Source organism: Anarhichas minor, unplaced genomic scaffold (genome assembly GCF_050575085.1).
Source record: "Anarhichas minor isolate MPS153535 unplaced genomic scaffold, ASM5057508v1 ptg000073l, whole genome shotgun sequence".
Classification (NCBI taxonomy): Eukaryota; Metazoa; Chordata; class Actinopteri; order Perciformes; family Anarhichadidae; genus Anarhichas; species Anarhichas minor.
The window spans coordinates 10,268,367-10,282,207 of NW_027466519.1; the positions used below are offsets into that span (position 1 = coordinate 10,268,367).

General features: G+C 40.0%; 1 protein-coding gene across 1 annotated transcript in view; it reads left to right on the top strand.

The window, feature by feature from the left end:
• LOC142935498 (stromelysin-3-like) overlaps positions 1–7,040 on the top strand; it is a 39,017-nt gene extending 31,977 nt beyond the window's left edge. Inside the window, exons 6-8 of the mRNA XM_076079891.1 lie at positions 2,747–2,951; positions 6,534–6,794; positions 6,913–7,040. Coding sequence (XP_075936006.1) covers positions 2,747–2,951; positions 6,534–6,794; positions 6,913–7,040 — 594 coding nt within the window. The remainder of the gene's footprint in view (positions 1–2,746; positions 2,952–6,533; positions 6,795–6,912) is intronic.
• The last annotated feature ends 6,801 nt before the right edge of the window (positions 7,041–13,841 follow it).

Sequence of the window (13,841 nt, forward strand, 5' to 3'; positions counted from 1 at the left end):
CTTAAATCGATATTGCCCGTTGTGTTGTCATACGTGTTTGTTTACATAAGATAACACTTCAGCCAACACGATGACAGAATAAAAAGCAGGGTTTTCCCTACAATTATAAGATTTGGGCATTACGCAGACATTGAACTTTTTTGTTGACAGGGCCTGAGAATTTAATTTATTTATTGTTTTGGTTGTGTGGTTTAATTTTATTTGTGTTTATATGTATTATTTATTCAGTATCATTAAAAATAATTTAAATACAGAGGAAAACTAACTATCTCCTTCTCCTTTAAAATGTCGTTATCAAAGCCACCCAGGAGCTGTTTTCAGATGCTGTGCCATATTTATGGTGGACATCTGTAAATAAAACGGTATTAAAAAGAAATATTCACTTTTAAACCAGTTTTGAACGTCTTTTCAGAGCCTAAGTTCCTGCGCATGCCTCTTCCAGCAGTAAGCACACATTCTTATTTTACATGAGTGTACAGACAGAATGTACACTGCTCCCATTACAATGTTCTGGAAACTTATTGTTGGCAGCTGTGGTGGAAAAAACGATTTAATAGTACAGAGCGAGTCCTGTGATACTGAAATTAAGAAACATTGAGAACAGAAGTTTGTCTTTAAAGTATTTATTCTCTGCGCAGAGAAGGTTCAATCGTCATACAGAATGCAATGCGGTCTGAAGGAGGAAGGAACCCAGAGTGTTGGTTGTGTACCACTTATAAAGGATTTGAGCATAGATTGGGGTAGGAGGAGTCATCACTAGGACATCTGGACAATAGTGACCATTCAGTGGTTAACCATTGAATTGCTAACCATTGAATGGTCCACTGATTGCATCCCTATTCAGTCCCTTATCTAAGCTGACTAAGCACGGCCCTGATTAATACACACACACAATATTACTCACTGGAGAGGACCCTCACTGACCATGTCTGACATTCATTTTTATAACTGGGGTTCCTAAAACCTTGAAGTTTTATCTCACAAGACAAAAAGGGCCAAAACACTGAGTGGTCTGACAATACAAACAGATAAGTCACAGTGGAAATCTGCCAACACACAGCACAACGTCTATAGTTCCATATTTATGACATTATGAAAGATTAAAGGCATTCAAATCACGTCTTCGTGTCGGACCACATTTCGCTAGTGTAATATGACGTTCACAGAAATCATTATCGTCTCTCTCTTAACCTACAACTGAACAAATCATCAACATTTTCAAGCAAATTGGTGTTTTGTGACACTTTGATGTTGTAACCGCATTTTAGCCTGTTGAAAGATGGTGAAAATAGGTCTTCCCGGTGAGCATTCTTCCGTTGAAAAGACTACTATGCCCACCGTTGAAAAGACGTTCAAAATTGGTTTAAAAGTGAACGTTTTTTCACTGACTATTTGAGGACGTTGATTGAACGTTCACATTTGGACCATATTTCAATGGGACTTGCAATACTAAAATGTTTCATCCTCCACATTGTGCTGATAATAGTATATCGCCAACGTTTAATCGTCTTCAAATAGTCTGTGAAAAAACTTTTGAGACGTCTTTTAAGCGTCACCGTATTTTAAACGTCTTTTGAACCTTCAAAATGCTCACAGTAAAATATGTAGCAATTAAATCCTTAGTCATAGTAATACATCAACAGTTTCACCTTACAGGACAAAGAAGACCATGTGACACAGGCAAAAATTAATTTGTATTTATTAAGCAACAATATAAATGCATACAACTACAATGAAATAGAAAATACACGATTGTTGAACAAAATTTCCCATTACTTCTTTAAATGTCGTTGTCAAAGCCACCAAGGAGCCGGTGTCAGGTGGAAATCTGTAACTAAAACAAGAATTGCAAAAATATATTCACTTTTGGAACAGTTTTGAACGTCTTTTCACCGGTGACCATAGTCGTTTTTTAAACGTCTTTTCAACAGAAAGATATTACACAGTATAATACTTTATATTATTTGCATATTACTGTATGCCAAGCAACAATGTTTTGACCCTCTTCATATTTGTATACTTAACTTTTGTTTTACTTACTTCCTGCCCATTCAAACTGTGTACAGCCCCTCTTGCTTTCTGTCGTGTATTTTACGTGAAATGGCCTAAAAGCTCAATTTTACAACAGCAACAGCCCAAAAAGACAGTTGCCAACATTAACTTACACACGTTTATGTTTACTGTGGGTCCATGCGGCAGAACGCTATAGGCTAACATGCTAACGCTAAAAGCTAGCAGCCTCGCCTTCATCGTGAGCAGCATAAAATGATACTAATGGTGCTAATTTAGGTTTGCATTGTTGGAATAAAGTAGTTCAAGTACTTACAAAGTATGTAGTTAGTGTGAAGCCTCACATTTATTCTGTTAGCTCGTTCACTTCGCTCTGCAAATCCGGTGCCGAGTATCCAGCACAGTGCAACTTTAAAAGTTGTTACTAATATCGTTTCTCTTTCAACCTGCAACTAAACAAACAATATTTTAAAACTAATAGGTCATAGACGTTCAGACCGAATATCAGCCAGTTTTCAACTAGAAATCCCTGTTTGTGCTCACTGGGAGAATGAAAATGCCATTGCTCTTTTGAAAGGGTGTACTTTCATTATTACACTATTATATATTGGACAATGTCCAACAAAATTAGTTGACAGGACAGGCCTAATGGTTTCAAGATTTTACCAGTCTTGTATTGAATACACATATTAGTCCACAGACAAATCTTTCTGCTCTGTATGTTGTTGTGCCCCAGCTGGATGCCTGCAGAACAAACTTTGATGCTGTATCCATGATCAGGGGAGAGCTGTTCTTCTTTAAGTCTCGGTATGTTTGGCGTATCCGTGATGGGCAGCTACAAGCTGGCTATCCAGCCTTGGCTTCACGCCACTGGAGAGGCATTCCTGACCACATCGATGCTGCGTATGAAGACAAGTCTGGCAACATCTGGTTCTTCCAAGGTTCGTCATACAGAAGCCAACTTGAAAAGACAAAATTTTCTGAAGACAATATTGTGATCACTGCTGAAAACTTGCGGTTAAACATTTGAAATTTAAAATGCCATAACAGTTGGGAGTCATAGCTCAAATTAGATATGAAACAATAGGCTACCAAAAGAAGATGAAATGGCACTCAAAATGGGAGTGCTGAAAGACCTTTAATTTTAAGTCAAAGTGTAAGTGCTGGATAAAGTTGTATTTTTTGTTAATCCAAAAGTATGGTAAATACTACAGCTGAAAGTGTCAGTTGAAATTCCCAAAAACATTAGGAGTAAAATGTAATAGTTTAAGTTGTGTCTCTAAAGAGCTGAACACAAAGGTGATAATCTGGGACCTGAACGGGATTGAAGTAGGGCTGGGCGGTATGACCAAAACTGCATACCACGGTATTTTGTAAGACTCTGGCGGTTTCACAGTATATCACGGTATTTTGTTTTCCGCGTTAAAGCATTAATTAATTAACGCAGAAAACCGGCCAGCGAGCGGTGAACAGCTGTTTGTGTGGCGTGTCTTCCGTCACTTCCTGTTTCCTTCACCTACATTCCTCTGGGTCCTAAGTCCCTCCATGTACAGCTTCTTATCACCCTCTATGTACCAACGTACATTTATAACAAATACCACACATATTACGGTAATCAGCGTTGCATATGTGTCTGACCAAAATACCTTTTGTTGTTCAGTCTTTGTTCATCCTGCATCGCTCTTTTCTGTTCTTTAATGTAACGTTACTGGAGCGACAGAGCCTCTCCCAGCTGTTAGCAGACTGTTGTTAGCGAGCTGTACCCAGCATGCAGTTCGGCGGGGAAATTTTATAAATGTACAATTATTAGTGTTACAAATTGTTTGTGTCACAAACTGTTGTGTCGTGGTGTTTTGCCCTGTTAAAGAGCGTTAGTTGTGGGTTGTTAATTGTTATTATAAAGTTATGACCATGACTAGGGTTCCCTCTCAATACAGTTAAGACAACTAGCTCCGACCGCAGCGCTCTCAGCGGCGAATAATATATTTGCTGCCTGTTGAAGAGCGACAGAAGTTGTTTCGGCTGTGCACCGGTATGACGGTATATGAAAAATTCATATCATACGGGAAATTAAAACCGGTATACTGCCCAGCCCTAGATTGAAGTGTCAGTTGACATATTTGAAAAAAATTGAGTTTAGATATTGAAGGGGTAATTAAAGTGAAAACCATTTGTATTTTCATTTCGTTCTCCCCGCTATCAGGATACTACTTTGCCATTAGCTCTGGGAGCCAGCGCAAACCCAAGCACCGACTATGTAGTGGCAGCAACAAAAGGTTTGCTGATTTGGTGAGAAGTCGGGGCAGTCCCTTTGAATCAGACCCCTAGCGCACAGACTAGGCATGGCAGATTTATCCACATGCCAAAGCAGTTGCATTGGTCTGTAATAAGACTCGTCTTTTTTTCATCCCTTTTCCAAACACAAAAACCAAGCAAAAGTGTAAAGAATGGACAATGCAACACCTAAAATAGTAACTAAGCATTACTTGCAACATCAAGTATCATTAGCTATTATTATGTGGTAACAGGTTATGTTTCAAAAACTCTGTTCTGGACAGACACGCTGTGTGGGAACCATGCTACTATACCAGAGTTTAGGCTAATGTTCGTGGCTCTGTCCTACTCTTGATTGGGTTTAGTGAAGTTTACACTCAGCAACCCCAGCCAATCTATCCCAGTTACCTGAGATAGTGTTACATTGGCTAGTCCTCTAGCACAAGTGAAACATATTGTTTAAAAATATAAAGCAACAATGTAGATTTGCCTTGGTAATGCAGCTGTCAGGCCAAGGGGCAGATCCGGGACTCAATCGCAGATAAGACACAAGAGACGAGGTGAAGTTCAAACTCAGGAATCTTTACTTGAAAAAAGGTCAAAAACAAACTTAAAGCGACTCCAACGGAGCGGGCAAAAATATCCAAAAACAAAAGAAGGGCAAAGGAACAAATCAGAAGGGAACTCTGGAACACCGAGCAAACACGAGGAAGGCACAGAACGAACAGACGGGGAACAAACAAGGACGATCTGACAACCAGAACAGGGAAAGCAGGAGAGTATATGTGTGTGGGGTGATGAGGAGATTGAAGGCAGCTGGGTGGACAGGGCAGGTGAGTAGGATGAGTGTAATCAGGGGAAGCACACACACACACACACACACACACAGACAGACACAGAAACACAGGAAACAGAGACATGAGGAAGCTAATGGGATGTTACAGCAGCTTTAGCCTTAGTCTTTTGGAATAATATAATATATTTTGCCATCACAGGGGTCCTGGAAACAGCAGACAAGTACGGTTGGCAAGAAGGGCTGCAGTTGAGGCGGTTGCCAAAGAAAAAACTGGTCTGGAAACATAGTCATGAACTTTGGATAGTGACCAAAATAATGGGATTTCTTCATAGCATGGCTGGGCTCAGCCTGAGAGTAAGGGTGTGGAGCTCATCATTTGGAGAGAGCTCGAAACAGAGCCGCTGCTCCTTCGCATTGAAAGGGGCCAGCTGAGGTGGTTTACGCCCCTCCTGTACCCCTTAGAAGTTTTCTGGGCATGTCCAACTGGTAAGAGGAGTTGGTAAGAAAGAGTTGCTGGGTAGAGGGATGTCTGGAATACCCCTCTATGGCTGCTAACCCTGTGACCCGGCCCCGGATAAGCAGAAAGAGATAATGGATGAATGGCTCAAGTGCAGATTTAAAACCCCTATACATGGTATTTATTTTTTAATAAGTCAACTGGAAACACTTAAAAATGGAGACAGAGTTCTCAGCCAACCGACTGAGTAGGTATTCATTCATGTAGCTAGCTAGCTAGCTAACTACAGCTGATCAGCTTGTGACAGTGTGACAGACTCTGCTTTTTACACTTCTGTGTGAAATCAGGACTTAAAAAAAAAAGAGATAAGCTCTGAATTTGGTTGTAAATTTGTCACTCTTATCATTTTAAACTGCATATGTGCCGTGTGAAACGGTGACAAGAAAAATGAAAGGACAGAAAATATGCCAGCAACAGTTTTTATTGGTAGATCTTTCTACTGAACAAATCGTTAAAGAGTAACTTAAAAGCAGGTAAAAACCTTGTTTGTTGCTGACTTCCAGTGATTTAACGTCTCACCTTGCTGCAGTGAAGTAGAAGTGTACTTTAGGGTGTGTCAGTACATGTGACATGACTGCTGTGTGTGGTTACAGGTGCAACTGAGCACACTTCTGTCCACACTCAACTATATCCATCGGTGAAACTAGGTTTGGTCAGAGGTGAAACAGACCTGAGAATCTGAACTAGAGGACAGTAAAACACTGCTTTCTGTCGGGTGTTTTATATAAATCAGTCATAGTAGAACATAATCCACTTAGTGGCAACTCCCACTGTGCAAAACCTGTGGGCTAACAAAATAAAAATAATCATATTATTTGGTATTGCTATAGAGGTCAGCTGTATGTTTTGTCCTAAATATGTAAAAAGGATATTGACAGTAGTCTATAAGATATAAGGTCCGATTCTGGGTTTTATTTATATCTTTCTACCACACAGGTGACAGCTACTGGGTGTTTGATGCTGAAAGGAAGATTACAGGACCAGATTCAGTGCGGCAGTTGGGTCTTCCTGTTACAGATATCCAAGCAGCTTTGAAGTGGGAAGAGGACCGCGTCGAGAAAGTCTACATCCTCAAGTTGGCTTCCTACTGGCCCTTCAATCCTCAAGTGAATCGAGTAGATGATGTTCATCCTCGCAGCATGCACAAGTGGGGAGGAGTGCCCGGCCATATTGATGCAGCCTTTCGGGACCTATATGGTGAGAACAGGGACCAGGAAAAGGCTACATTTGAACTTCCACATTATTTCTTTTGCCTCTGGCCTAGTGACTGGTAAATGTCCACAGTTGACTGTTGCCTTCTCTTGCCCTCTGACAGGCTACGCCAATTTCCTGAGTGGGCTGCACTATTGGAAGTTTGACCCTGTGGCGTTGAAGGTGCTAGAAGGCTACCCCCGCAGCATCGGCATGGATTTCTTTGGCTGTTCTGCCTTTCTGTCTAAATAAGTTCATACATATGCATCTACTAAACTTGTGAATATCAGTGGATGGATTTTTCATCTTAATTCCCCAAACAGAACATTCTAGCTATTTTGGAAATAAATGTAAGGTTGATGTATTTTAGTAAGACAAATCAAAACTCATATAAATACATGACATTTTTGCCAAAGTCACTGCTAGCTGCACCACATTTTGTTAGCAATGAATTTGCATATGAAAATACTTGGGTTTACGCTTTACAGTAAGAGAACATGTTGAGTAGTTCCCAGGGAACAAATGAGGAACTCAAGAGGAACTAACTACTAATTAAGCATTAGTTAATGAATAGCACCTAATGAAATTGTATATCGTATCAAATAATAAGTAAATAATTAATTCATTGACAAATGAGTGAGGGACATGTCGGGAATGACTCGATAATAGATGAAGCATTAATAAGGATCTAGTAATTCCTAATGGAGGACTATATTGTAGTATGTTTTTCCCGTTAAAGTTTTTTTTGGGAGTTTTTTCTTTTCCGATGTGAATGTCCGAGGACAGAGGATGTCGTACGCTGGACAGATCGTAAAGCGATAAACAAACTATCAAAACGCACATGGACCACGGATGTATTGTGGACAGGGCAGCTGTACTTCTTCATGGACTGAGAGCTGACTGGACACTGCAGTGAATCACTATTGCCTCTCCAGGTACAAATGGTATTACAGAAGAAAGTACAGTCAGGACCTTGCTGCTTGCCAGTAGATTTCCCTTCAGCACAATACATTGTCGTATTTGGCATAACGTCAAAACTGTTTTCCCTTTACATTCTTTTGATAGTGTTCATATTTAAAAATGTTTTAAACAAATTTTTTGGACAGATATTACATCTTGCACCTTTAAGGTATGATTAGTTAATACATATCTGTGAATTCATTATACTGATCACTTTCTTCATGAGTCTTTCCTGAGACTCTATACCAGCCCAAAGCTAACGACGCCATTAGTTACTGTTTTTGTACCCCCCCCCCCCCCCCCCCCCCCAGTAAAGTACATACGTAATGCTGAGTATTTACCAGGTAGTCCCTTGTTACTTCATCATTATCTCATGACCACCAAATAAAGGGATACATAGTACTAACTATTTGCGAAGTAGTCCGTCATTAATTTATCATTATCATTACGATTAGTTCCTTAACAATTAGTTCCTTGGGCGACTGTGGCTCAGTGTTAGAGCGAGTCGTCCTTCAATCAGAGTATCGGTGGTTTGATCCCCGGCTCCTCTAGTCCATGTCGATGTCCTTGGGCAAGACTCTTAACCCCAGATTGCTCCTGTAGCTGTGCCTACAGTGTATGAATGTTGTATGTTAGATAGTCCTGATGGGCATAAAATGTTTATGCTGTATTTCAAGCATCAGAAACAAAAACTGAAAAGAGTCAACCGTGGATGTGAGTCGGGCATACAAACCTAATATAGCAGTAGTCTGGGAGGCAAGGTGTTGGCAGCAACGTTCATTGCTATATTAGGTTCAGTTTCCCCACACTTCAATATCTATTTATCTTTCAGGGAAATTGGCTATTTTGTGTTCACGTCACCTTTTTATTTGAATGCACAGAGGATTTTTGAGTAATTTTGAAGAGGCACATTTGCAGTAACTTTGTCCGACAGGCCCCTCCTACTTCCAGCAGAGCCAACAGAGCGCTTTGCTACTAACATCCACGGTTTATTCAGACACACAGCGACAGTCTTTTCAAAGTGTTTAAATGGATTAAAGACAACATAAAGGTATTGATTGTTGCTTGGGGCCAGCAGATGGACAAGTTGAAATGATCTGATCCCTTATTTAGCCTCAACACTAACTGTCAAACAACAACTGGTGAGATGTGGGCTTCCATTTTAACGGCTCTTTTAAAATGTCTTTTACATGTCCCTCAATTTTATGAAAGTGCAATACTAGATCACAAAAACAGTAATTAATGGTAAACTAATCAGTAATTAATGAGTCTTTGAAAGATTTGTGCGGCTCAGCAGCTGCTTCAGAGTTCATTAGGAAACCCTATCTGCGGCCTCTGACACTGATGATCACAGCATTTTAATTGGACATCTTAAAAATTGGGTTGGCATGTCAGACTTGGTTTTGATTGGTTCTGTTCTCAACGTTCAGAAAGGTCATACTGTGGGGAAATTGGGACTTATCGATCTGCTTCAGTACCGCTAAAATATGGAGTTTCACATGAATTCATTCTTGGCCCTTGCTATTTTCCATCTACATACTACCACCTGATAATATTATTAAAAGACATATCAGTTCCCATTTCAATAGTGATGATACACAATTATATCTTTCCTTTGACACGAATCAATCAAACAACCTCCACTTGGGCATTGCAGATATCAATAACTGGATGGGATCAACAGTTAAACTAATAACCAGGTCCAACAGGAGAGAACATATCACACCTGTTTAAAAATCACTTCATTGTCTCCCAGTTGTCTTCGAGTGGATTTTGAAATCTAAATGATCCCTGGTGTAGGGGGTTATCACCAGAGTATATATCTGACTTCCTACGAGCCTGAATGCAACTTGAGATCCTCTGGTAGAGCATTCCTGATCAAACCTTAAGACTAAAGGTAACGGTTTGGTCCCCACAGTTAAGGAATGACCTGCCGGAGGACAACACATTGTCTTCTTTTAAGTTATTTTCAAAAACTCATTACTTCAGACCAGCTCTTTAGAAGGATGAGTTACTCATTAACTAATAGTTCACTATTAGTTAGTTCCTCATTCGTTCCTCATTTGGTCCCTGGTGTCCCTTATTGTAAAGTGTTACCGGAATGTCCATTGGATTGGATGTCAATTTGAGATGAGAACACACATCTGAAGACAGCTGGTGAAATTGAGTCCTGACAAAGCTTCTTCCCCAGGCTTTGGTCCCAGAACACACTGGCATGTTGCCTGGATTACTTCACGTTTAAAGAGCAACTCCGCTCTAAATCTAAGAGGAGCCGCACTGCTGCCCTGACCTCTGTGGGTTGAAAGGTCTGTGATGCCCTATAGTGCAATGTGCTGTATTGTAATGGTTGTGTAATGACCCACCACAAGTTGGCAGTGCAAGCAGAATTACTAGACTGGCAGCAAGTTCAGCAAATGTGAGAGTTTTAAGGCTTTAGTATGCCTTATCTTCAGCCCTTTCCCAACGATCACTATTACTATGGTTTACCATTCCATTGGTCACTGCCTTGGCATTACACACAGAAGAATACTCTGCAGTTTTGGAGACATACAATTTACCTCTGGCCTTACAGAGGTAAAGGCCTTACATCTTGGCCTTTTTGTAAATTCCGAAACCACTTAATCAGAATGAAACAGAGTACATCTTTGAATATTGAAGGTGCTATTTAAAGTTCTTCAGTCAAAGTCAACCAGTACCTCATATATTACACAAATCTTTGGTTTTCACTGTTCAATGTATTGTTTTGTGCATTTCATAGAGCCATACAACAGTCATTATCTGTTGAAGAGCTTTGTCTCAGTTATCTGGTTGTTATTGTGTGTCTTCATTCTGTATCATTTTAAAAATAATAAAAACCACATTATAATTGGCTGACATGATAATGTTTTTGAGTATAAATCATGTTTCTATCCTAATCAAAGAAATGAGACAGAACTTCACTATGGTTTGACATACTGTATACTTTTTTTTATGGATATTATATTTGGTTATTTGTATTCAAGGTGTTACTGTTTGTGCAGGACACAGATTATTGCATTGACTTATATAATCACTGTGGTTCTTGTGATGTTAAAGTGTCAACATGTCCTGACAGCAATGTATATCAGTTTAGATCAGTATCTGTGTAAAGAACATCTACTTTGATGTTCTTTACACAGATGCTGATCTGTCAGTCAGATTATGTATTTGATATGTGAATAAATCTGTTTCTTTTATTTTGTTACAATAAAACCAGCTTTTACTATTTCTGCAAGTAATATATTACATGTTAGCAATTTTCATTTAGAGCAGGGTTTTTTCTCAGGCAGGAGGGAGAGACGCGAGGCAGAGATACCCTGGGGTGAAAGGGACAGGTGGAGAGCCTGGTACCTTAAAGGCTGACCCCAATGCTTCGAAGATGCGACCATTGCCATGGCAATCGACGTCCAGATATTAATCTCTTAGCTCGTAGCTCTGCCGTGTGGCTGGAAGTCCCTGTCACACTGGAGTGCATTTATAAGTTTATTCTTTTAAGGTTTCTTTGTGAACTTCACAATAGTTGTGCAGAACAAAATAAGCATAGATAAAAAAGGAAAGTCCTCCATTTTATGTTCATATGCCTTCCTCAAATGTCTTTGAGGTTCCCTAATGATTTCCACAATAACTCTGGTGAGGCTGCTTCCTGTTTTTATGTCCCAAAACTGTGGAATATAGAAATTAAAAACAGAAATACCCATTTTCTATCTTGGCTCGGGGGTTCTCTAGTTTCTTCTAGCTTCAGGATTAAGGAACAAAGTATGACCAGCATGTTTGACGGTGCAGACAGGTTGCCAAAGTTTACATTTAATTAATAAATGCAGTGCAATTCTGTTTTAACGTGTGCAGCAAAAAAAACACCAAAACGCACAGGATGGCTCTTTACACGTCCATGGCACCAGACTCAAAATCGACCTGCAGTCAGAGCTCCGCAAGGAGGTGGAGAGCTGCCCAGCAGCAGCAGCTCCTCTTCTGGCCAGGAGAAAATCAGAACTTCTCAGCCAGCACCAAGCTGCTGGAGGCTGTATTGGTGGGGCCTGCTCGAGGGAAGGGAGGCATGGGAAGACTGTCAGACCCTGCTGCAGTTAATTAAGGAGTTTTGAGTGTGGAAAAACTTCCAGTAAAGAAATAGATGAATACAGTAGCATATTAGAAAAGAACATGTAACATTTGAATCACTAAATAACATTTCATTTTTTCAGATTTACCTTTTCCTTTCATTTATCGAGCAGTAGGTAGCAACTTGCATTAGCCAATGCAACAGTTAGCTTGTTGTAGCACCCCCGAAGGACTGTAAGCTAACAGCAAGAATAGATTTGGGTTGAGATACACCCAAAGCGGCCAAAAAAAAAAAGGACATGCCGGAACCAAAAACAGTACATTTTTTACCAATAAGGGTAAAATTATTTCCTAAAAACGTGCTTTACCAAACGGTTTAATTGTAATAATTTAAATGTAGCCTTTATAATTAAGGAAGCTAAGTTAACATAAATAAAAGTCAGTATTTTCTATGAAATATTTAGTGTTGTAAATATGATACATTTAATGTTATTTCATCATATATATGCCAAAATGATTTCATAAGCAGGATTTTTTTCGATAAAAAAATTATTTTATGGTAAACATAGTGATTCTGAAATAATAAATGTACTTTTTTTTTTATCAAAAACGTTTTTTTTTAAAGTTTTCATAAAAGTAAATATGGTAACTTTCTAGAATAAGTACGGAGAAGTAATACAATTACGATTTTTGGATGGTAACCAACCAGTCGGTCTACGTTCCTACCCTCACCTATGGTCACAAACTCTGGGTCGTGACCGAAAGGACAAGGTCGCGGCTACAAGCGGCCGAAATGAGCTTCCTCCGTAATATTACTAGCATTATAACAGTATTGTATTTTTTTTCTTCCCCTTTCCGGTTTACAAATAAAAGAAAGATGGATGCTAAATATTTTTATGGAGCAAGGCCAAACTATTTTTTGGCACTTATACCAGAAAATCCTCAAGACTCTGATGCTGATCTGAGTGATGACGATGACCTAATTGAGGATCCTGATTATCAGCCCACACAAGCAGAAGAGACTTGGGACACTTCTTCTGAATCCATGGATGAGGAGAAGCTTGCCTCAACAAGCACATCTTCTACACTGCCTTCTCGTAAGGGCAGTAAAGGGAAGAAAGCCCAGAGGACACACCTGACCCAGGTTCGCCCTCAGGCCCAAACAAAGGCACAAGAAGAATCTGGAAGCATGAAGACATTGAGGGATTCCAGGTTCCTGAACCAATATTTGAACCCCCTGAGGCTGTAAAGACACCCTTCCAGTACTTCAAAATGCTCTTCACTGACCAAATGATTGAACATATTGCTCATCATACCAATCTGTACTTTGCCCATGAGTCGGGGGATCCAATCAAGACTAGCCCTGAAGAGATTGAAGATTTCCTGCCGATACCACTCTTCATGGGTGTGTTCACCTTCCCATCCCTAGAGGACTACTGGCACCATGAGTCAGGTTTTGATCTGATAGCTTATATCATGCCAAAGAAGAGATTCCAGCTGTTACCCCGGTTCATCCATTTTAATGATAAGCAGCGCAACGACAGTCCAGACAGATTTTTCAAAATCCGCCTCCTCTTTGATATGCTTCGTGAGCAGTGTCTCCTGATCCCATCCACTTACATAAAGGCACAAGGGCTGGCACTCTCTGCCAATATGTTGCCAATAACTTGCACCATCATCATCAACCTCTGACCAGTTCTGTTGTAACTCTGCTTGTCAGCGTCTTAACACCTCTGACAAAATCATGTCATCATAATGTAATGTTAGCTCTAAAGAATGATTTCTCACTGTGCTTGTGTGTGAGCACTGTTGTTGACAGTATGAGTTATTGTATAAGACTGAAACATGGAGAGCACAGCTATTCTCACATTTCTAAGATGTCTCACCTGGTTTGCAGGCCTCGGGCCTCTGTTCTTACCTAGAGACACAGAGGTGAGATCTGATTGGATAAAAGCTCTACTTAAAACAAGCTGCACTGGAAGCAGAGCAACTGAGGAAGACAGTAGCTGTGCAATGAGA